This window comes from Mustela erminea, chromosome 12, assembly GCF_009829155.1.
Source record: "Mustela erminea isolate mMusErm1 chromosome 12, mMusErm1.Pri, whole genome shotgun sequence".
Classification (NCBI taxonomy): Eukaryota; Metazoa; Chordata; class Mammalia; order Carnivora; family Mustelidae; genus Mustela; species Mustela erminea.
The window spans coordinates 5,599,078-5,621,715 of record NC_045625.1 but is presented as its reverse complement, the minus strand read 5'-3'; the positions used below and the strand labels follow the sequence as shown (position 1 = coordinate 5,621,715).

The 22,638-nt window shown below is 57.9% G+C and overlaps 1 protein-coding gene across 2 annotated transcripts in view; it reads left to right on the top strand.

The window, feature by feature from the left end:
• Window positions 1–22,638, top strand: part of HMCN2 (hemicentin 2) — a 144,508-nt gene that overhangs the window by 45,575 nt on the left and 76,295 nt on the right. For both annotated transcript variants that reach the window (XM_032308268.1, XM_032308266.1), the window contains exons 16-24: window positions 4,018–4,206; window positions 4,803–4,898; window positions 5,199–5,326; window positions 6,557–6,701; window positions 8,154–8,266; window positions 8,389–8,548; window positions 10,004–10,169; window positions 19,684–19,811; window positions 21,489–21,743. In XM_032308268.1, coding sequence (XP_032164159.1) covers window positions 4,018–4,206; window positions 4,803–4,898; window positions 5,199–5,326; window positions 6,557–6,701; window positions 8,154–8,266; window positions 8,389–8,548; window positions 10,004–10,169; window positions 19,684–19,811; window positions 21,489–21,743 — 1,380 coding nt within the window. The remainder of the gene's footprint in view (window positions 1–4,017; window positions 4,207–4,802; window positions 4,899–5,198; window positions 5,327–6,556; window positions 6,702–8,153; window positions 8,267–8,388; window positions 8,549–10,003; window positions 10,170–19,683; window positions 19,812–21,488; window positions 21,744–22,638) is intronic.

Sequence of the window (22,638 nt, the reverse complement as noted above, 5' to 3'; positions counted from 1 at the left end):
TGGAGGGCATCCCCGATGCTCAGCGGCAGGGGGAGCTCAGACGTTGCTTCCCCACCCTGGGGCTCGGGTTCCTGGTCGGCGAACTCTCTGGGACGTTATACGTGTGCGAGGTGAGACAGGCCTGGGGCGGCAGGTTCTGATCCACGCCGCTGTCATTGTTAATAGTAGGTTCTGGGTGAACGGAGAGGGCTCTCCAGGCAGGGCTGTTCTTGGCTTTGTCACAGGCAGGCATCCTCTGCTCCGTGTCTGATTTCTTTTCAGCGGTGCCTTATTTCTTTGGGTCCCAGTCTGACAAGCCCACCTGGTCCTGGCCTTCACCTGTTAGCGAAGGACCTTAGGGCTGGTTCCCTGGGTCAGAGGAGGAGAAGGCTGGTACCCCAGAGGCGGGCTTCTTGGCCACAGGTGGCCTTCGGCTTGAGGATGGACTGTGGCCCAGCACCAGCGTGTCTGGGAGAGTTGGCCTGGCAGCGGCGGTGGGAAATCGAATTTCCTGCCCATCTGGGTGGCAGCTGTGGCCCGGCCTTCCTAGCCAGGCGGGCAGAGCCTTCCAGGGCGGGAACGGCTGGGCGCTGTGCCCACCTCCTGCTGCTGAGCTGGGAACCGGCTTCCTGGCCGTATTTGGGAAGGAGGGCGGCGAGTGCCAGCGTTGGTGGCCCCCATCACCTGTGGGTCCGGCTTCTGGTAGACTCGATTCCTGCATCGATGACCCCCAGGCCCCCCTGCTTCTTCGGCCAAGTTATTGGCCTCCCTGAGCCTTCCTTTCCGCATCTGTGCAAAGGGAGGATAGCAGTAGAGCTTTGCTCACAGGGTCCTTGAGAGATTTAATGAGAGAACGGGCGTCGCTCGGGGCTTGAATGGAGCAGATGCTCAACACGCCGGCTGCCCCGGGCCTGGGGCATCACAGGGCTGAAGACCGGGCTCCCAGCAGGCACGCCTTCCCCAATTTCAGCGCCCTTTCTGTTCCCTTTCTGTTCCTTCCCTGCTCTGAGCGAACTTATCTGCACCTGCTGGGTTCTCCCTCGAAAGAGAGGATGCTTGTTCCTCCCTGTGTTTCCTCCTTTCCGCCCCTGCCTTCTGTTCCCGGCCTGGGAGCCCCAGGTTGCCGGGTAGATGAGCAGGGGGTAAGAGCTTGTGTTTGGGGGAGCACAGGGGCCCCCCTGGCCAGCCTGGGGGAACAGGAGAGAAGCAGCTCTGGCTTTCCCGTCAGGCACAGCAGGCATGGACCCAGGGCCTGGGATGGGGCCAGAGCCCAGGGACAAGGCTCTGATTTTCATTTCTTTTAAAAAATCAGAAGGAAACGGATGGATGACAACAAGTAGATGACAAGGAATCCGGCCTGGATCGTGTTCGCCTTTATGTCAGTGCGGCTGTAGACTAGAACTGTCGATAGTTTTCTGAGAGGAAGAGGCCCAAGGGAGTGTGCCCCAGCGCTGGTGGCCCCGGCCCAGTAGCAGGAACCGTCCCAGGAGGGGGGTGTGGAGACCGTTCCCCCCGTCACAGACATCCTGACGTTCCCTCAATGCAGGGCCAGTTTGTGGTCCCTTGCTGGGGTGCTGCAGGCCTCCCCTGGAAGTCTGTGAGGAGGGGGCCTGAAGGCAGGGATGGCTGACCCACTGATGAGTCTCTGGGAAGGGCGCCGGGTTGGGAACCCAGTCCCCACGGACACGCTGCAGGACTCAGGGTTGGCCCTGCCTCTGCCCCCAGCCTCAGTTTCCCCCGTCTGCAAATGAGGGGACCACAGGACCTTCAGCTCTAGCATATGAGGATTCTGGGGCTCTGCCTTATTTGGGGGCTCCAGTGAGGACTGGGACAGGAGGGATGGCTGTGCTGGAGGCTGGCGTTTTCTGGGTGGGATCAATCTGAGTCTGGGATCTGGCTGCTTTGGAATGCACCCCAAAGAGAGGACAGGAGGGGTGGGTGCGGCTCTGGCTGAAACAGCAGCCAAGTTGCTCCCGAGGATGCAGGGGGACACCGGGGTGCGGTGGGTGAGAGCCTGGGCCTTAGCAGTAGCCAGACCCAAGCTTGGAGCCCATCTCCGCTGTTGACTTGGAGCTGTGCCCTTGAGCAGACTCCTGATCTCTGTGATCCTCAGTTTCCTCATCTTTTTTTTTTTTTTTTTAAAGATTTTTATTTATTTGTCAGAGAGAGAGAGAGTGAGAGCAAGCACAGGCAGACAGAGTGGCAGGCAGAGGCAGAGGGAGAAACAGGCTCCCTGCAGAGCAAGGAGCCCGATGTGGGACTCGATCCCAGGACGCTGGGATCATGACCTGAGCCGAAGGCAGCTGCGTAACCAACTGAGCCACCCAGGCGTCCCAGTTTCCTCATCTTTAAAATGGGGTTGATGAAACTGTGTTTCTGAAAGCTCCATCACCATGCCTGTCCCTCAGTAGGCATTCCAGAATCTGCCCTCTGTATGGATTATTTGCTATTAGAGGCCGGCTGTCCGTTTTGGAGGGCACGTTCAGGACTGGGAGGAGAAAGGGGAAGAGAGTGTGTGCTTTGTGGTGTCCCAGAGCCTGGAGACAAAGCTGGGCTGTTTGGGGGCTAAGGAGGGGCGGGTCAAGAAGCAGGTCTGGCTGGACGGAGCGGGTAAAGGCAGACTCTGGGGGTATCTCCCCAGCAAGGGGGGATGGCAGAGCCACGCCTCCTGGGGCCAGGGCTCTGCAGGGCCAATGATCCTGACTGAGGTGAGCCCGGAACAGAGGCTTTCCGGGATCCTGGGCTGCGGCAGATGCGAGGTACCACCAACAAAGACAGGCGTGCGGGTGGCGTGTGAGGCCGGCTCCGAGACTGTTGGGTCTTCCTTGCAGTAATTTTCCAAGTTGTGTTTATATCTCCTTGGAACATCCCTAATCCCCAGGCCAGGAGGGAAATTTGACGTCATGATTCGGATGGACGGGGGAGGTGTCTGGAGGGAGGCGGGCAGAACAAAAGGGTGGAGGCTTTCCATGGTGTTGGATGCCATGGGGTTAGGAAAAGGCTAGGGGACCTTCCTGGTCGCAGGTCTGGGGACAGGGACCTGAGAACTGTGCCCATAAGCTGTGGGGACAAGGCCCGGATCCATCTGGAATTGGCCTGGCTCCTGGCCTGCCAGGATCATGAATTCCTATTTTGGGAAACAACTTATTTTCTCCTGATTATAAATATAAGACAGGGCTTAGAAGAAACACTGTGAACTGTGAACAGTGGTGACTCTGGGGAAGGGCATGAGGTTTGGGGTGACTCTGGGGAAGGGCATGAGGTTTGGGGTGTGTGGAGGAAAAATGGGGGGAAATATATTTGTGTGTTACTAGAGTTTTGTTTGATTCCTGTGAGCAGGGCCATTCTTGTCTGGGACGTTTGTCCTGGTGCTATGATTAAGACAGCCCTGGTCATGCTCCAGTGTCCTGTTTGGACCATCAGGTGTAAGGCCACCTCATTTATTGTAAGCCTGTTTTCGTTTTGTGGTGGAGTTTTATATACTCCTTACGAAAAGATCAGCAAACGGAGACATAGAGAGGAGAGAGAAGGTGGCCATTCATCTCTCCACGGATTCGGCTCTTGGGGGTCAGGGAATGGCCGCCCAAGTTCAGGACACCTGCAAGAGAAAGGTGGAGGTGGCCGAGGGGGCGTGGAGGGTCTCCGAGGTGGTGGGGCTCCTGTGGCTGGAGCTTGACTTGCTGCTCCTCAGAGGTGGGCTTCCCGGGAGGTGTTGCTGCTAAAAGCTGGCCTGTTGCCTCCGCCTGCATGGCGAGGCCCCTGTGACCCCATGCGGGGGTATGAGGCGTGGCGGCAACTTCTTCCCGCCAAAGGCCGCTCCCTCTGCCTGATCCCCAAGAGTTCTCCAGGGCTGGACCAAGCCAAGCTCAGGCTGGCTCTGGAGCCCTGGATGTGATTCAGCCCCAGGTTCACAGGGTGAGGTTGGGAGAAATGGAAGCTCCCAACAATGGGAGGGGAGGCGGGCGGTGGCGGGAACAGCGCCCTGGGGGCTCGGCGGGTTCAGCCCCCAGGCATGGCTGACCAGTCCTCTCCCTGCAGATGCGCCCCAGCTGACGGAGCTGCCCCGGGACATCACCGTGGAGCTGGGGAAGAGCGCCCTCCTGGCGTGCCGGGCCTCAGGCCGCCCGCCCCCGAAGGTCACCTGGCGCCGTGGAGATGGCCAGCCACTGGGGCCCGGGCGGGCCAGCAGGACCGGGCAGCCCGATTCGGGAGTGCTGTTCTTTGAGAGTAAGACACTGGGGCTGGAGGTGGGTGGCCAGGGAAGGCAGGATGGTGTCTGATAGTCTCGGCCCCCAGGCTGGGGGGCTCGGAGCAGAGCCTTGACCCTGGCAATGACCATGGGTAAGGTGGTCGCGAGGTCAGATTTTGGCTGGCTGACCCCGGGCAAGTCGTTCTGCTAGTCTGAACCCGAGGCAGTGGTAAGGACAGAAGCTGCCACTTGCGTTTCCTGAAAGGCTGCCCGGAGGGGTTGCTATGTGGGTCTTACACAGGAAGTGCCCAGCATGGTTCCTGACACAGGTAAAGTGTTCTGTGCTTTAACAATTGTCACGGCCACCATTGTCACTACTACGATCGCTTGCCCGGGGCTGGGCCAGGCCGGATGCCGGCCACTGTGTCTGCATCGGCGACCCCATCCCTCACACCTCAAGGCACAGGGATTCACAGACGGGCCCCATTCCTGCCCTTCCAAGGCCTGGCTGCTTCTCCCAGCCCTCCTACCTCCCCTCTGCAGGACTGGGCTCTGCTGAGGGCTTCCTGCCCCTTGGGGGGGCTGGAGCAGAGGTGTGCCTGGGCAGTCAAGCCTGCCCCTTTCTGCCCCTCAGGTGTGGTCCCCGAAGACCAGGCCCAGTATGTCTGCGAAGCTCAAAATATGTTTGGGAAGGTCCGGGCAGAGGCCCAGCTCGTCGTGACTGGACATGGTTCGCTGGTGGAGCTCGGGGAGGAGGGTTTGGGGGGAGATCGGGGCCCCTGGGGAGGCCTCCCCTATGGCTGTCCACCCTCTGGAACAGATGCGTCCTTGCCCAGTTCTCCAAGAGGAGCCTCTGGACCCCTCCTTCCTGGGCAGCATGCCCCAGAAAGTGCACCTTGGACTTGAGGATCCCTTATCCTGATGCTCCCACTGGTTCCCTGGGGAGAGTTGGGGGGGCAGTGGGGCCTCTGTCCCCCAGATGACCACCCGTGGGAATCTGGGTGACCCCTACCATCTCCTGTCCCCACAGTCCCCCCGCAGATCGCCAGCAGCGCCTCTACTGTCCGGGTGCTGGAGAGACAGCCGGTGTCCCTGCCCTGTATCATCCTGGCTGGGAGGCCCTTCCCGGAGAGGCGCTGGCTCAGGGCCGGCCTGCCCGTGAGTGCTGGCTCTTTGGGTGCAGTGGCCCTGGTGCCGGGGCACGGAGAGGCTGCTGTGTAACCCTCGACCTCCGCTTTGCTCTTCGCTTGCTTGGGACTGTGCTCTTTCTTCCTCCCTCTTTCCTGCGCCCTTCCAGAAACTCTCTGACAGGTGCGCTGAAAGCCTCTGTCGCCCTCTCAAGTCCTGCTGAGGATCGTGTGGCTGCTGGTCCCCGCCGGAGAGCTACGGAAGGACCTCGGGCTCCATCAGTGCTGAGGCTAGGGAGCAGAAAGTTGGGGGGGCACGGAGACAGTGCTTTCACCAGCCCCCCATTCTGAGAGCTTTGCAGAGGCCGATCATGCTACTGACTCCCCCTGCAGCCTGCGTGGTTGCCCATGACCCTGAGGAGGCCCCTGCTTGGGGGTGTGGGCTGTGGCGGTGAGGAGCCCTCCCGATGAGGATTGGAGGGGCAGAGCGAAAGGGGTGGCCCTGGGCCTTGTCGAGGCCAGGACGGGGAGTGGCTGGAGATGCGGAGTCTGTTTCAATAAGGATGCTGGGCAGAACCCCCCTCAGGCTTGCTCAGCCCATAAAGGCCTGGCCCCGAGATGGCTCAGGAGCAGCTTCTAGAACCTGAGGGCAGGGTGTGAGGCTGGACCTCCGGGACAGGGTCAAGAAGGCCGAACCCCCTCACCAAAGATAGGCTGACTTTACATCTTCACAGAGGTTACCCCAGGCCCCATTCTGGACCAACACTCCCTGCCCTACCCTAGTCCCCATGGGGACACATCTGGGCAGCCACCAGGAGCTGCTGTCTCTGCTTCTCTCTCTGGGACCACATCTGGTGTGGTGGCAGCTCTGTCCTACTCCATGTGGCTCTGTTCTCACTGGGATTTTGTCCCTCCTCTCTGTAACCTTGGAGTGGAAGGGCCTTGGAGCCCCAGCCCCTGCTCAGGAAAGGCTCTGGCCCCAACCCTGCACTCTTGGGAGAGGCTCCCATTGGCCCACGTGGGTCAGGCAGCTTGTCCTAGTCCAGCTGGCCGTGGGAGACTGGGTTCAAGATGACCCATAGCCCTAAGTCTGCAGGGGTAGAGGAGTCTCAGGGAAGGGGTGGGGGTGCTCCAAACCACTAGCCTGTCAGTCCAGCCTGCTCCCCACCGGCCCAGGAGGCAGTTTGGCTTCTAGAACACTCTCTCAGCTGGCTCGGTGTTGGGCCGCAGTTCAGACTGGGGCTTCCTCCCCCCTTACCAGCTCCCACCTGGCAGCCGGCATTCCGTCCGAGCAGATGGCAGCCTTCACCTTGACCGGGCGCTGCAGGAGGACACGGGGAGGTACAGCTGTGTGGTCACCAACACGGCCGGCTCTCAGCACAGGGACGTGGACCTCGTTGTCCAGGGTGAGTCCCCGGGTGGGGGAGGGGTGCGAGGTGTGATGGGATGGGGAAGCGGCATGGGGAGAACTTGATCTTCAATACTTTAAAGAAAAAAAAAAGCACAAAGAGCACATTTTCACTGGAGGAAAATCTGAGGTGTGACAAGTAAAAGACAAGACTCCCATAATGCCAGAAGCGAAGGAGACCCAGATAATTTTACATGTTGGTGTGTATCTCTCACACTTTACACACCTGAGCTCGCGCATGTGCATATACACACACTACATATGTAATGAGTTACGTGTAACTGAAATTGTATATAACTGTGTTTACATTGTATATAAATGATTTTTATATAATATATACATCCTGCGAGGGTCTGTGTATGTTTCACTTAAATTTCATAAGGACTCAAGACACATTTAAAAGACTCCCCGTTCTGAACTGACAGCTCAGACAGGCTTGTCCCTCAGCAGGATCTCGGGACCAGCAGAGGCTACCTCTTGCCCGCGGGGCCCGCGCTGGCTCTTGGCTCGCTTCATTTCCATTCAACGTTAATAATCGACTTTGGCAGGCTTTGGCCCCCTGAGACGATCCAGAAGGGCATTTTCCTCCCTAACGGGTCTCAGCATTACTGGCAGAGCCCTCGGCTTCTCCCGACTGGTCCACACCCGGTTTCTCCTCCCCCGCAAATCTGGGTGGTGCCCAGAATGGATTTGGCACTTGTTTTCAAGTTCACTGTGTTCTGTGAACACTCTTTGCTGCCATTTCTCATCTGTCCATCCCTGGAGAGTAGACAGGGAATTGGGTTTAAGGAGCTTTTTTGCTGATGAAGGAATCCGGGTACCAAAAGATTAAGTGGTTTTATCCGAAGTCCCAGAGCATAGAAATGGCACAGCTGGTTCCCAGGCGCGGCTGCCCTCCGTTCGTATACAGAAGTGTGGCTGTCGATGAGATCCATGCCACTGTATTCTTTCATTGAAGTAGTTTTTAAAAAATTGTGGCAAATACCATTTTGCCCACTTTAAACCCTCAGTTCAGGGGCATGAAGCACATTCATAGCGCTATACAACCACCCCCGTCCAGCTCCAGAACCTTCTACTCCTCCCAAATTGTAGCTCTGTTCCCATTGAACAGTAGGTCCCCGTTTCTCCCCCCGCAGCCCCTGGCAACCGCCATCCTCCCTTCTGTCTCTGACTGTCCGTATCCCAGGGACCTCATGTGAGTGGGAGCATACAGTGTTTGTGCGGTGTCTGGCTAGGTTCACTTAGCATACTGTGTTCAGGGTGCATTCTTGTTATAGTACGCATCGGGCTTTTATTCCTTTTTTAAAGCTGAGTAATATTTGACCTCTGCATGCCCCACTGCGTTTATCCGTCAGCCCATTGATGGATAATTGGGTTGTTTCCACCTTTTGGCTACTGTGGATAATGCTGCTCAGAACCTTGGTTTATAAAATCGGTTTGTTTTTGAAAGTGCCACCTCGGATCCAGCCCACTGCCACCCACCATGTCACCAATGAAGGGGTTCCAGCCTCTCTCCCCTGTGTGGCCTCAGGAGTCCCCATGCCCACCATCACTTGGACCAAGGTAAGAGGAGCCTGTTAGCATGAGGGTAACCAGAGATGGGCCCAGTGCATCATGGGAAGGAGAATGATGCAAATCCCCATGGGGTGTGGGCTTTGCTGATGTCCCCTGCGACTCTACCGTAGGAAACCAATGTGCTGAACTCTGGGGGTCTCCACTACAACGTGAGCAAGGATGGCACCCTGGTCATCGTCCGGCCATCTCCCCAGGATGCCGGGGCCTATGTCTGCACAGCCACCAATGCTGTGGGCTTCTCAAGCCAGGAGATGAGGCTTTCTGTGAACAGTGAGTGATGGCTCCCCATGTGTCAGGAGAAGGGCTTGGCAGTCGTGGAGGCAGGGGCATGGACAATCTGACCTTACCTGTATCTTCCCTGTCCTCTGTCAATCCTGCCTCTAAGTTCTGCCTATCTGAAAGGTACACAGACTAAAGATGTCCTCCTCCAGTCCTCAGTAGTGTGGGCATACCCTTAAAGGGGTCCCAACTCTACCCTTTGTAAGCAGATGGCGGGAAACTGTCACTTTAACAAGGCTTGGAAACCCAACAGGCCCTCAACTGGAGCCCTTTCACCTTGGTGGCCTCCTTTCCCACCTCTCTCTCCAAGCCTCTGTACCCCAGACCCTTTGCTCCTTTCACTTTCTTAAATGGTGCCCCCTGCCTCAGGGCCTTGGGACATGCAGTTTCCTCTGTTTGGAATTCCCTACCCCTCTTGGCCCAGCTGACTTCTTCCATTGGTCAGATGTAGGCTCTCTGACTCCAAGTCACTTTGCTGTCAATTCTCTAGAATCTCCCTTTCGTGAGACACTTCGCAAGTCTGGTTAAATCACGAATCACGTATTGAGCTGTTTGGTACCCGTGTTCCCTCTGGGCCCTAACACTGGGAGGACAGGGTCAGGATCCGTCTCCTTTGCAGCTTCTGGCCAGCATTCATGCAGAGCCGGGTACTCAGGAACTGGCTGGAATGAATGAGCAAATGCACAGCCCAGTTTTTCTAGATACACTCCTAGAGCCAATATTTTCATATTGTAAAAAAATTTTTTTTTCTTAGAATGGAGATTTTCTCTCTCTCTCATGTGCGAGGGATGCGTGAGGGGTACATGGGTCTTGATTTCTCCAGCTGGTTAGCTTAATTAGCGTTGCTTAGACACCTACCAGTGCCATCCGCGTGCGAGCACCTGGCTAGGAGTGTGGGGGTGGGGCATAAAGACAGAGGGGGGCAGGGAATCTCCATCATCAGGAGCCTCAAGCTTGATAGGAGAAAGACTTGATGGGCATGGGTTGTTACAAACCCCCAGTGAGGGTTTGAGGAGGCCAGGGGACATGTGTGTCTTCTGGTGGTTGATAGCCTGAGAATAATTGGGATGATCCCAGGGGAGAAGGGAGACAGAGAAGATAAGGATAGAACCATCTGGAATGTCTCCAGGGAACATTCTAACCAGCTAGTGGGTAGCAGACGTTGGAGCAGGAGGGACCTGATCAGGGTCACCAAGGCCAGCCGAGCTTCCAGAGGGAGGGTGACCGTGAAGAGGTAGAGGCCGGGACTTGGGGGGAGAAACCATTGGGTCTGAGGCCTCCCCAAACCTGCGCTCTTCCCTGATGGCAGAGCCCACCCAGTCTCTGCACTTCCCAGGGTGGCAGTGTCCTCTCTGCTTCCTGGGAGCAGCTGTCCTGGTCCCCCCCTGGGCCCCTGTGCAATGACTTCCTGTCCGGCTCACAGTCCCTGCGTGCTTCTACCAACAGCTGAGCCCAGGATCCGTGTGAACGGCTCACATGATGCCGAAGAGCCCCTGAGAATCACGGCCAAGGCCGGTGACGAGGTGACCCTGGACTGTGAGGCCCAGGGTTCCCCACCTCCACTGGTCACCTGGACCAAGGACTTCCTCCCTGTGCCATCCGTCACAGACAGGTAACCCGGACCACGTGCCCCTGGGCCTGGGAAATGGGCGGAGTTTGGGGTCTAAGGAAACTGGCCTCAAGGTGGCCAGTGACCCAGCCAGTGGGTGGGACCCTGTGGACACTCCCAGGGGGATGTGTATTCAATTTCACACATAGCACTTTTTTTTTTTAAGATATTATTAATTTGAGAGAGAGAGAGTGTAAGTGAGGGGAGGGGCAGAGGGGCAAGCAGACCCCCACGGCTGAGCTGGGAACCCAGTGGGGGCTCAATCCCCAAACCCTGGGATCCTGACCTGAGCCAAAGGCAGACGCTTCCTGACTGAGCCCCTCAGGCCTCCCACACATAGTACTTCAGTCCCTGGGCTCCGGAAGCCTCTCGGGGGACCCCTGAGAGAGCAGAGACCCCTCCAAGAGAAAGACAGAGACTGGTCTGGAGTCACGGATGCCCAGCACTTTGTGCCCTGGCCCCTGGATGCTGCAGACAGAAACTCCATTAATCTGCATGGCAGCCCCTCTCTCGGGCCCACTGAGGCTCAGCGACGTGCGGTGAGCCACTTGTGGTTGCCGCCGTTGGTACAGGGTCCCGACTGTCACGTTCTGTGTCCTCGCCTGCTCCGCAGGCCAGGTGTCTGGTGGCTGGGCTTTCTGACTCAGCTTCCCGCCTGCCCTCGGAGAGGCCGCGCACTCCACCCCCCAACAGGCAGGGCTGCGGGGGATGGCGGTTCCAGACAAGAAGGCCTCGAAACTCCTGAGGCCCTTGAGTTTTGGGCCCAGGGCGGCGGGAGGGGGTGGTGGTGGTGGTGGGGAGCTCTGACCAGTGACATCAGTCCTGGCGAGGACTTTGAGAAGTTCCAGACCCAGAAGTTCTCGCCACCCCCCCCCCCCCAACTCCCCCGCGAACGCCCACACGTGCTTCTATGCATCTCAGAACATCTGTTTGGTGAGCCCTTCCAAACCTTGAAGCCCGCACCCCTGACTGTGGCTGGGGTCCTGTGCCTGGGCTGGGTCTGAGCGCCTCCACCCGTGTGCCCCATCGGTGTCCCCGCAGCGGCACGTCTTGGCCTGGGAGACCGGGGAGCCTCCGTCTCTTCCCAGAGGGCCTAGCGCGAGCTCCTCGGGTGGGTGGCGGCCGGCGGGGCTTGTTATTTATGGCTTGTTACTGAAATGATCCACAGTATACCCATTTGTTCACCCCTCCTGGTTGTGATGTGTTAATAGATCAGCCGGGAGCCATAAATTTGTAGGAGCTGCTTTTGCAATCCTGCGTTCTGTTCCTTCTCCCTTGCCCTCTCCACTTCTCGCTGGCTTCCAGCTTTCCCCTGAGACTTACGGGACTCTGGGAGTTTATCTAAGTGAGGAGGAAAGTGGGCCTGGGGGGGATTGCAGGGCTGGGTGAGGAGCTCAGGCCGTGGAGGTGGTCACACCTGGCTGCGGATCCCGGCTGGTGTTCGGGGGGGTCATGTGGCCTTGGGTGGCCGATAGTTCCTCCTAGCTTATTTCTCCACCTGTAAAGTGGACGTTGTTTACATAAGGCTCAGGGGGGCCCGTGAGGGATGAATGATGCTTCGTACACGGTCAAGTGTGGGAAAATCGTACCGTCTGATGCCACTTTTTGGCCATGGCTATGCACAAACTAAGGCATCGTTTCTGGCATTTGAGAGATGATCACATCTCTTACCTCATTTTGTTCTAACCTACTGTTTTAAATACACAAGCTTTAGTGAGATACGATCCCCCGTGGGACAGTTCTGGGTTTCGGCATATTCAGAGTCATGTCACCATCACCACAACTGCTTTTAGGACATTTCCAGCAATTTCCAGCACCCTCCCCCCAGCAAACCCCACACTCAGTGGCAGCCCCTCCTGTGCCTGCCTGTCCCCCACTTCAGCCCCTGACAACCCCTGATCTGCTTTCTGGTTTCGGACTGATCTCTTCTGGATGTTTCCAGAAGATTCCAGAAATGAAATCATATAATCTATGGCTTTTTGTGTCTGCTTCTTTTCACTCTACGTATGTTTTGGGGATTCAAGCATATCATAGTGTGGATCAGGACTTCTTTCCATTTTGTGGCTGAATGGTACTCCCTTGTATGGAAAGACCCCCTTTTGTCTATTCAGCCACCTGCTGAGGGGCCTCTGGGGTGTTTCTGCGGCTGGCCGTGGTGAGTAACCTCACCGACTTTGATTGCGTTTGAACTTGGCTCACAGGCTCCGGGTCCCCGTGGTTCTCTGGGCCTCCCTGCGGCGCAGACAGCTTCCCGCACAGAATGGAACTCCTTTTGCTCACAGACACACAGCTGCCCTTAGTCCTACAGCCATTCAGCCAGAAAATGAGGATTTAAAAGCCCTCCCGGAAATACGCACCGAGCGGAGCGTGGCGGTGCCGGGCGGGCGGGAGCTGCTGTCTGCTCCCTCTCCGAGGCTGTCCTTCCTTTTTTCCTTCTCCAGAGGGGTCCCAAGGCTCAGCTTCCATCAAAGCGGCCATTCTGGAAGTTTGTGGATGGAGTCTTCTGAGTCATAAGTGTTCACGGACCTCCAGGACTCAGCCTTTCCCCGTCTGCCACGGCCCCTTCCTCTTTCCTCAGGGATGAGAAGCTGGCGTCTGTCCTGTGGTTGGCTGGTGCCTGTCTTTCCTGACTCTGGGTGTCATTGGCGAGGGGCTTTCAGCCTTGGCTGCAGTTAGGGTTGCCAGCTTCTTCGGGTTCTCTGGCGACTCTGTGATGCGGTCAGGTTGAGAGGCACGATGTGTTTGAGTCTCGGAGGCCTCCCGCATTTCCACTGGGACGTAGGTGACCCTCTTCTCCTGCCAGCCCTTCTGGAGGCGGCCCGGGTGAGCAGTGCCATGCCCGGTGCCCAGAGGGGGAAACAGAAACCCAAGGGGTGGGGAAACTGAGATCCTGACCTTCTCACTCCTGGGGCTGGGTCCTAACATGTGCACGCGCACGCGCACGCGCACACACTCCAGACATGGACAGACCTGGACACACACACATGCCTACAGAGACCAAACACACAGACGCACGGACAGACACAGGCATGCATGCAGACACAAACGCGGACACATGGGGACCTGCTCGCAGACGTGAGAACATGTTGACACACATACATCAGGCTTCTGCGTTAAGGTCAGGCAGGCCACTGCTCTCTCTGCGGGGTCTAGAGAATTCTCTGGGCTCCTCTCTCCTCTGAGTCAATGAGTCCCAAAGGAAAGACAACTGTAGGTGCTTGAGTATCATTAAACTTGAAACCTTCCACCTGCGTCCACGCCCCCTTCCCCCTGGGGCACGCAGATGCTTGGACAGGATCCGGCTTAGTGTTCCTTCTTTCTGCCCCTGGTCCCTGGTATTGTCTTCTCCATTTGCCCATTTCCTTGATTCATCCTGGCCCGCGTCACTTGCTGTTCATTGAAAGGGCAAAATAACATTCCAGGGCGCTCGGCTCTCATGGTTGCTAAGCGGCTTCTCTGTTTAGGGCATGTGCTCCACTGCCAGTTCTCCATGGGGATCCATGCGCTGTTGGGACATCTTCCCACAAACGCTTCTCCTTATCTTCTGGGTCATTTCCTTGGGGTATCATCCCAAAAGCAAACAACTGATTCCGGGGGTGGGAATGGTCGTCGGGTGCTTACTACCCCGTGTGTCTGCTGCCTGTGAGAAGCAGAGTCGTGATTCGGCCGGACTGTCAGCAGGGCTCCTGAGCAAGCCCGTGTGCCCAGGGGGCCATGGCAGCAGCCACGAGAGATGGCGCTTGGAGAGACACCAGCGTCTGTCTGTGCATGACACTGGGCAGTCCTGTCCCAGCCTGGTCCCCAACTCACTGACTGAACTTGAGTGAGACTCATCCCTTCTTTGGGCCTCAGTCTTCCCATCTGAGAAATGAAAGGGTTGGGCAGAGGATGGTGGCCAGAGAACTCTTCGTGGCTCTTGTCCCACGATTCCGCGCCGGGATGCTGGGGCGAGGTGGGGTTTCCAGGCAACAGTGTTTGTTTGTGGCTCTGAGGTGTGGTTGGGACAGCTGTGAGCGCTCCTGGCTCGGGCTCCAGCTCCCGGGGGCAGCGGGCCAAGGTCCCGCTCAGGGCCAATCCAGACGCATCCGGGGGGTGGGGGGAAGCTGGCGGGGAGGGGACAGCGAGTGGAGGGGGCATCCCGCGGATAGCCCTGAGTGGAGTGGACTGTCGAGCTGCAGCCGGGTTCTGGTGGTCCCAGAGAAGAGCGACTGCCCCCCTCTGGGGTCTTCGCCTTGACAGATGCGCACAGCTCGTGCTGCCTCCTGGCCTAGCAGCTCTGAGCCGGGGTCTCATTAGCCTATAGCCGACAGCTCTCTTTCTGGAGAACAGTCAAGTGCAACGAACTTCAGAAGCAAACACTAGGAGTACCTTGATGGTTGGGAGCATGGTTGCAGCATCCAAAGGTCAAGTCTGCGTGCTGCCCTGACCCTCTGGGGTGCCCTCATCTCTCTGTTTGGACTCAGTTTGTTCTCTGCAGAAGAGGGTGCTCCCGGTAGGCTCTGTCTGCCTTGCAGCTCCGGCCGTTGGGAGTTCTGAGCAAGAGTGGGCGTAGGAGGTGCTGAGACGTGCATGGCACACAGGAGGCGCTCAATCATTGCCAGCCCTCTGTGCTGGCGTTGCTGCGCTGTTCCTCGGACTCATGGGGATGGCGCCTCCTCCCACTCTCACCTAGGTCATGTTTGGTCCTTTTGTGGGTATCAGGCCCCTCTACCTAAATTCTCTAGACTGGTTTTTCCATCTGGGGCTTCCTTACAAGGTTCTGTGGCGTGACCCCAGCACGGAGATGAGGGTCAGAGTGGTCATTGGTGGGAGACGGTGCGGGCCGACTGGAGCTGTGCCCCCCCAGGCACGTGGTGGGCACACGTGGGTGAGGACTGGCCCTCTGGCGGGTGACCTTGAGGGGTGCTGTTTGTTGGACAGCCACCGATCCTTCTCCTGAGGGCTTTGGGCTCATGCAGTGAGCTTGGAAGGGCGGCAGCAGGCCCTTTAGAAATGGGGGCAGCAGGGTGAGCAATAGGGGACGCGGCCAGAGGGTCGGGGCGTAGACAAGCCGCCTGGACTCTGAGCAGCCCGAAGACGGGAGCATTTTCCCCACCCCTGCAGCGGCCGGCCCACCCGGAACCCCTCGGCTCTTTGTCCAGCGAGGGAACAAATGAGCAGGTAGCTGAGCTGAACTCCACGCAACTCAGAGCAGGGCGTGCATCAGGGAGGGCTTGCTGGAGGAGCTGGGGCATGTGTGGCCTTGAAGGGGATCTGGAGGGCCGGAGAGTGTCCTTAAGACCAGTTTGGAGGGGATGGGACACAGTATGAGTGAAGGGGGGAGGGCAGGGTGTGTGCATGGGCACCTGGGATTTGCCATGCATTTATTAAGCACCTACTGTGGGTCAGGGCCTGCCTTAAGGGCTGGGGACAGGGCAGGACCCTGGCCCCTCCACTTACGGAAGTGTCAGTGTCAACAGGTGATCCCAAGTGAGATGAATGGTGTAATGGCTCCAGGGTCTTGTAACCAGACGCAGGGCATTGCCCAAGACAGGGGTGGCTTCTCTTCTGTGAGCCCCAGAGAACGCGAGGGAGCTGGACAGGTGAGCTTGAGTGTGCTGGCACGAGGCTGATGGTGTAGCCCAGCTCCCAGCTCTTGGCTTGATCCCGAGCACTTTCTGTCTGGTGCCCTTTGGTCTCCCTGGGTAGGTAGGTCCCCCCCTTGGAACTCCAAGAACCAGAGGGACTGGGCAGAGTAGGTGGGCCGCTGCCAGATCTGAGCCCCGATCTGTGTGTCGGTGTGAAGCCTGCAGGGGCAGCCAGCAGTGATAACTCGGGCCCAGGACATGTCATAAAGAGGAAATTCCCCTGCTCTCATCCGGGTGCTTCGGGGAGCCATCTGGCCGCTCTGCCACGATGGAGGGGCTGCTGCTTATCGCGCCACGTGCACACATGCGCACAGCGGCCGTGTTCTCCTCATTTCCTCCCACCTCTCCCTGGCCCCACCCCCAGGCTCCCGCTGCCAGAGCTGCAGAGCCTCTGAGAAAGGGGACGGAGAGCTGGGTCACAAGCCCGCGGGGCGGGGGAAGGACAGGCAGCCGTGGGAGTCCATGGGCTGCCCCTACCGGCCTTGAAGCGTCAAGGCAGGAGACCTTCCTGGAGGAGGTGATGTCTGAGTAATTGAAGGCTGAGCTGGTGTAATTTGGGTGCGCAGGAGGTGGAGGGGTGCCCCAGGTAGACAGAACGGTCGTCCCGCAGGGGTGGGGGTGGGGGACTGGTCCACAGAGGCCAGGATACTGTGCTTGGGTTTGGGGAAGCCAGCAGTGGACAGCCACAGAGGGCTTTGAAACAAGGCGGTGATAGGACCATTTTGTCAGTGGCGGCAGACTCAGGCTGCACGGGGCCGGCACTGGGTCCGTTGGCCTGTGTTAGGACTCAGCTTGTCCATCTGTAAGATGGATTCTCGCTGTGTTCCATTTTCGTTCGTGATAAAGCAAGCAGCATTCCCTTTCTGGGCACTGACCTGGGGCTGGTCCCAAGAAAGACAAGCTGCCTACCTTCACTATGGGGGATTTTCCGCTTTCAGACTTTTCTTTGATTATCTTTTTCCGGAAGCTTCTGCTTCCTATCCTTTTAAAAAATGTTTTAAAAGATTTTAATTATTTATTTGACAGAGAGAGAGATCACAAGTAGGCAGAGAAGCAGGCAGAGAGAGAGAAGGAAGCAGGCTCCCTGCTGAGCAGAGAGCCCGATGTGGGGCTTGATCCCAGGACCCTGAGATCATGACCTGAGCCGAAGGCAGAGGCTTTAACCCACTGAGCCACCAGGCACACCCCCACTTTTTTTTTTTTTTTTTTTTTTAAGATTTTACCTACTTCCTATCCTTTTAAGGTCTTGTTGAGGCAGGGAGAGAGATAGGGAGCGAGCCAGCAAAGAGCTCTGTGGTCTCTAAAGTTCTCAGAGCTAGAAGGCAACTTTTGAATAAAGGAATCCAGAGCTGCCTCTTCAGAGATGAAAGAGTCAGGGTTCAGAGACATCGTCCGGCTGCCTGAGGTTGCACAGCGTGTCTGTAGCAGGACCAGACCTCAGATCCTGAACTGCAGTCCCCACCCCAGATCTCTTTCCCCTGAGCTGCGCTGTCCCCATTTTGCCAGCGGAGGTTTGCAGTGAGGCGGGGGAGGGAGGGAACCGTGTCCCTGCCGCCAGTGTGACTGAGGCTACACTCCATTCTCAGAATGATCTGGTCCTTGTTTGGTGGATGTCAACATTAATTAAAGAAACCAAACAGACAACAATTGTAAGAAAAACCAAGCCAAGAAAGTGATGCCAGGTGGAGGAAGCATTCCCCCGTTACTGGGATGACGTGGGACCGAAATGTTTTTCCTCCCTTTTGACAGGTGAAGCAACCAGCTCAGGGCAGCTCAGCTGGTTGTTGACTGAGCCCTGGCTCTGCCCCACATCCATAGGCTTCATGTCACGTCCCGTCCACCAGCTCCTGTAACTCCAGATGAGGACACGGAGTCTTAGGGAGACAGAGACCTTGACCCTAGGTCAGCCTGAAAGAGGCAGGTGGTAGTTCATGCGGGGACACCTGTTGTCAAAGCCTTGCTCCCATCTGGTACCCAGGTAGGGGCACTGCCATCAGAGTCTCAGGGTGGGGCCAGGAGAGTCTGATGAGAGTCTGAGGAGAAGCTGAGCCCTACGAGCCATCAGGGAGGCGGTCTGTGCCAAGGAGAGTGGATGGTATATGAGCTGTGGTCCAGGACTCCTGTGCCCGTGCCTACAGGACACACAGCAGTGTGCACAGAGCTCTGGTGGTGGAAGAGAGAGAGAGAAAGAAGGGAGAGAGGGAGAAAGATAGTAAAGAAAAAAATCTAAATATTTAATGTCCACCAAAGGAAACCAGTTCATGAATTATGGTAGAATCACGTGGGAATACTATACAGCAGTGAAAAATGAGTGGACCCCCCCCAAACACACATACACATGAAGCCAGTTATGTGAACGTTTTAAACACTGCAGAACTGTATTGTGTATTGTTTGTGCCTGTGCCGTCATCACCATGGTAACCGCTGCCCTTTGCTCAGTATCTTTCTGTTCTGAGCAGTGTAGTGCGCGTTAGGCCATTCTGTTCTTCCGATGACCCCAGGAGGGATAAGCGCCACTGCTGTCTCTAGTTTCCAGAATGAGACATTGGGGACACAGGGAGGTTAAATGTCTAGATCAACCTCCCATAGCAAGCATGTGGCCAAATAAGGTTGGACTGACCCAGTGTTCTGACCCAGTGCCTGGGCTCTGGGCTGAGGCCACCCCACCACGTGTCACTTACAGCTGTCCTCAGAGAACTTGCGCCACATGCCTGCTGGATGCTCTAGGAGGGGCCGCTGAGCGGAGCGATTATTACCCCATCTCACAGATGGGGAGACAGAGGCCCAGCATGGCCAAAGTAGATAGCCTGGGGTTGCCTAGAGAGTCTGTTGCCGGTGACACTGACCTGTTTGAGAAACACATGCCCAGCACTTGATTCACAGATGCCTGGGACATGGGGACTCTTGTCACCTCCGTGTTGCCGAGGAGGAAACCAAGGCTCAGCAGAAGGGGGAGGGGGCGGCCCAGACCTATGGGGCTTTAGAGCTCAGCTGTATCCTGGGAGCACAGTCTGCAGGGCTGGCCTTTGGGGTCCCCCTCCCTCATGCTGGCCGCTTGCATTTGGGGCCAGCTGAGGCTAGTGGCTGCAGCTGCCCTCTTTGATTTGTGGGGACAGGGGCTTCACAGAGCCAGCACATGTGGGCCGGTGACATCATGTCTGCTGGGGCCCCCTGGGGTCCAGCCCAGCTGCAGGAGTCTGGCTGGGGGCCCCCGATCCCTTTGGGATAGGGGCCAGGTGCCTTGAACAAGGTGGGCCAGATGGGGAGGGCCATGACGGGCAGCCTCCACAGCTCCCTCCACAGCACCGTGCTGGGCCACAGGGCACCAAAGAGCACTGGCTTCCGAGTCTGGCCGGCCCTGGCACTTAGGCACAGGGAGTCTCTGGGCTGGCAGCTTCTCCCTGCAAGCCGTGGGAAGGGCGGGCAAAGGGGGCCTCATCCCCTGCCTGAGGGCAGGGCGTGCAGTAGAAGAGGGCGAGTTACTGGTGACCCTGTGCCAGGCCCTGGGCTGAACCCACATGGAATCCGCTCACCAGCCCGAGACGCAGGCCTTCCTGGTGTGCCCATTTTGCAGATAAGGAAATGGAGGCCCCAAGAGGGAAAGGGACTTGATTTACTCAGTGAGGAAAGTTTGGACTATGGACCAGGCCCCAAGCTGTGGATTCCTAGTCCAGTACTCATTAGGTCTTAGACCAGTTGGGGTGGGACCTGGCCCTGGCCTGGAAGTAGAGGCAGGTGGTGGGTGGGGGGAGACTGAAGCTTGGGGGTAGACACAGCCTCAGTCCTGGCAGGCTCCCAGGGGTAGGTGGCTAGTTCCAAGTTGGGTCTGGAGGTCCTTCCCACGGGGGTGGGGTTGGTTGTGGACTCACCAGTGCCCCTCACTCCGGCAGGCATCGCCTCCTCCCATCAGGCTCCCTGCGTCTGGCCCAGGCCCAGGTCAGTGACAGCGGCCTCTACAGATGCACGGCCAGCAACCCTGCCGGGTCTGCCTCTCAGCGCTACGACCTCGAGGTGCAAGGTAGGGCTCTGCTGGTCCCCTGGGTTTCACCCGTGGCCCCACCTTTCCCTCTGTCTTTCTCAGGCCTTCTCCGTGCTCTTCCCTCTCTGCAGGCTGGGCCCTGTCACCTCTTCGTGGGAGCCCTCCGGGGCTTCCTCCCCTCCCCTGCATCCTGCCTTCCTCCAGCCCTGTCTCTCTCCTTCCCCTTGCTCCCTACTCCTGTGCTCGGGATGCCCTGAGAACAGACGGCAGGGTCCAGGGCAGGCCTAGGTCGGTGGGGGCTTAGAAGACAGGAGGGGGTTCTGGTTCCTGGCTCGGCTGGGACCCCAGCAGTGGACATGTCCGTGGGGGTCCAGGTCCCATCCACAGAGACTAGCCACGGAGTCGCTCCACCAAAAAGAGCCAGGGAGCTTGTCATCTCCAAAAGCCCCAGGGAATGACTGAAGACGGGGTCAGCCAACTCCGGCCCTTGGGCCCCATCTGCCCCATTTCCTGTTTTCACGTGGCCCACCAGTGAAGAACGCCGTCCGCATTTTTAAGTGATTGGGAAAAAGAAAACCCCAGATAATACTGTGTGACGCGTGAAAATTACACAAGGTTCAGGTTTCAGTGTCCATACAACCAGCCCTCTTGGGGTACGGCCTGACACACTTGTGTACGTGTGGTCTGGGGGGCTGCTTTGGTGCCACAATGGCCAGTTGAGTAACTGAGAGACAGACCATCTGGCCCGTGTGAAAGATTTACTCTCTTGCCCTTTCGAGAAAATTTGTCCCCTGATCTAAGCTAGCATCCCATTTCCCAGGTGGAAGCGTCGAGGCTCAGAGAGGGCGAGGGCTCAAAGGTTTGCTGTGGGTTTGCATGAACATCTAAGCGACATGGCAGCGGGGGGGCTGGGTGACATGTAGGGCCTCAGAGCTGGGAGGACCGGATTTGAATCCTGCCTCTACCACCGCCGGGCTGTGTGACCTTGGTTGGGCCCTAGGCCTCTCTGAGCCTTGGTTTCCTCCTTCGTGAAGGGGGGCCCACAGGAATGCCCATCCCATGGTTGTCATAAGGGGGCGTGCAGCACAGAGGAAGCTGCTATTGTTTTCGGCAGGCGTGGGGGTGGGCGGGGTGTGTACACCCTCCTGCTCCAGGACACAGAGGCCCAGGGGGGCCTGGTCCCCCAGAGCCAGGCAGGCTCCAGCTCCTATCAGCTGAAGGGGTGGGCGGCTCTGGTTAATCACACAGCCCTTCTAAGCCTCAGTTTTTTCCATCTGCCAAATGGGCATGGTATCACCTTCCTGTAGGAAAGACCAAATGCGACGGAGGAGATGTGAATGTGGTAGAAGTGAGCACCCACATCTTCCCCAGCCCGGGGGAGGGAGGGCATAGGGGGGTGGGGAGAGGTGGGAAGGGCTGGGGGGGGGTGGGGGAGGTGGGGGGAGCCGCGGAGCACGGAGGAGTGATTTTGTGATGAGAAAACATGTGTTCAGGTGAAAGGCCAGACTGTTCACTTTGGGGGGTCCACATGGGGTGTCCTGCTGTCCTTTCCTGACAGGATGAGGAATGGTCAGCCTTAGACCAAGCCCCGGGATGATTTGTGCTGGTTGGTGATACCCAGGAGGGAGGGCAGGCAGGCCCTCCTTGGGGGTCTGGGCTCTATGACCCCCACCTGGGGGCTCCATGACCTGACACCCCTCCCCGGGGCCATGTCAGTGCCCCCTCAGGTGCAGCTGGGCCCGCGGGTCCTGAAGGTGCTGGCAGGAGAGATTCTGGACCTGAACTGTGTGGCTGAGGGCAGCCCAGAGCCGCGGCTGAACTGGTCCAAGGACGGGGTGACCCTGCAGGGTGGGGGGCCCGCGGGCTCCGTCCACTTCTCCGCCATCCAGACCTCTGACGCCGGGGTGTACCGCTGTGAGGCCTCCAACAGCGCCGGCCTGGATGCCTGGGAGCTGGAGCTCCGGGTGCTGGGTGAGTGTCCCCCGAACCCCAGAACTCACCGCTCCTGCCTCCCCCCACAGCAGCCAGGGCTTCTGAGATGCGTGACCCCTGCCTTCTTCCCAGCCTCCAGTGCCCCGAGGTGGCGGCGTTGTCCCTCGTGAGGGAGGCTCGTGGGTACCCTGTCCACTGGTGTGGACAGAAGGTGCCAGGGCCAAGGTTCGGCTTCTTCCACTTTCCCGCTGGAGAACTGTAGGCTGGTTATTTCCACTCTGTGGCCCTCGGTTTTCTCCCTTGGAAAATGGGCCTGATTATATGCGAGGAGTCAGTGAGAGAAAGTGTGGGAGGTGCCTGGAGCCGGAGAGGTCTGGATCAGTGGTTTTATTTATGGGGCGCCTGGGTGGCTCCGTCGGTGGAGCGTCTGCCGTCGGCTCAGGTCCTGATCTCAGGTTCTGGGATCGAGTCCTGCATCGGGCTCCCTGCTCCGCGAGGAGCCTGCTTCTCCCTTTCCCTCTGCCCTTTCCTCTGCTTATGTGCACGCGTGCTCTCTCTCTCTCTCTCTCAAATAAATAAAATCTTTTAAAAAATAAACAAAGATTCTATTTATTTAAGAGAGGGAGGTGTGAGGAGCAGAGTGGGCGGGAGCAGCAGACTCATGCCGGGTGCACAGCCTGGTGCGGGGCTCGATCCCACGATCCTGAGTTCACAACGTGCGCTGAGTTCAAGAGTCAGACGCTCCAACGACTGAACCACCTAGGAGCCCCTCACTATTTTGAAATTAAACCGGGGAGTGGCAGCTGGAGGGGCACGGAGGGCAGGGCGATGCCAGGCTCCACCTTCCAAGCCCTAGAGTCTTGGGGGACCCTGGTGGCTTCTCCGTGGGCCACCCATGGGCCACCTGGTGGGAGGCAGGTCTGCACCAGCGGCC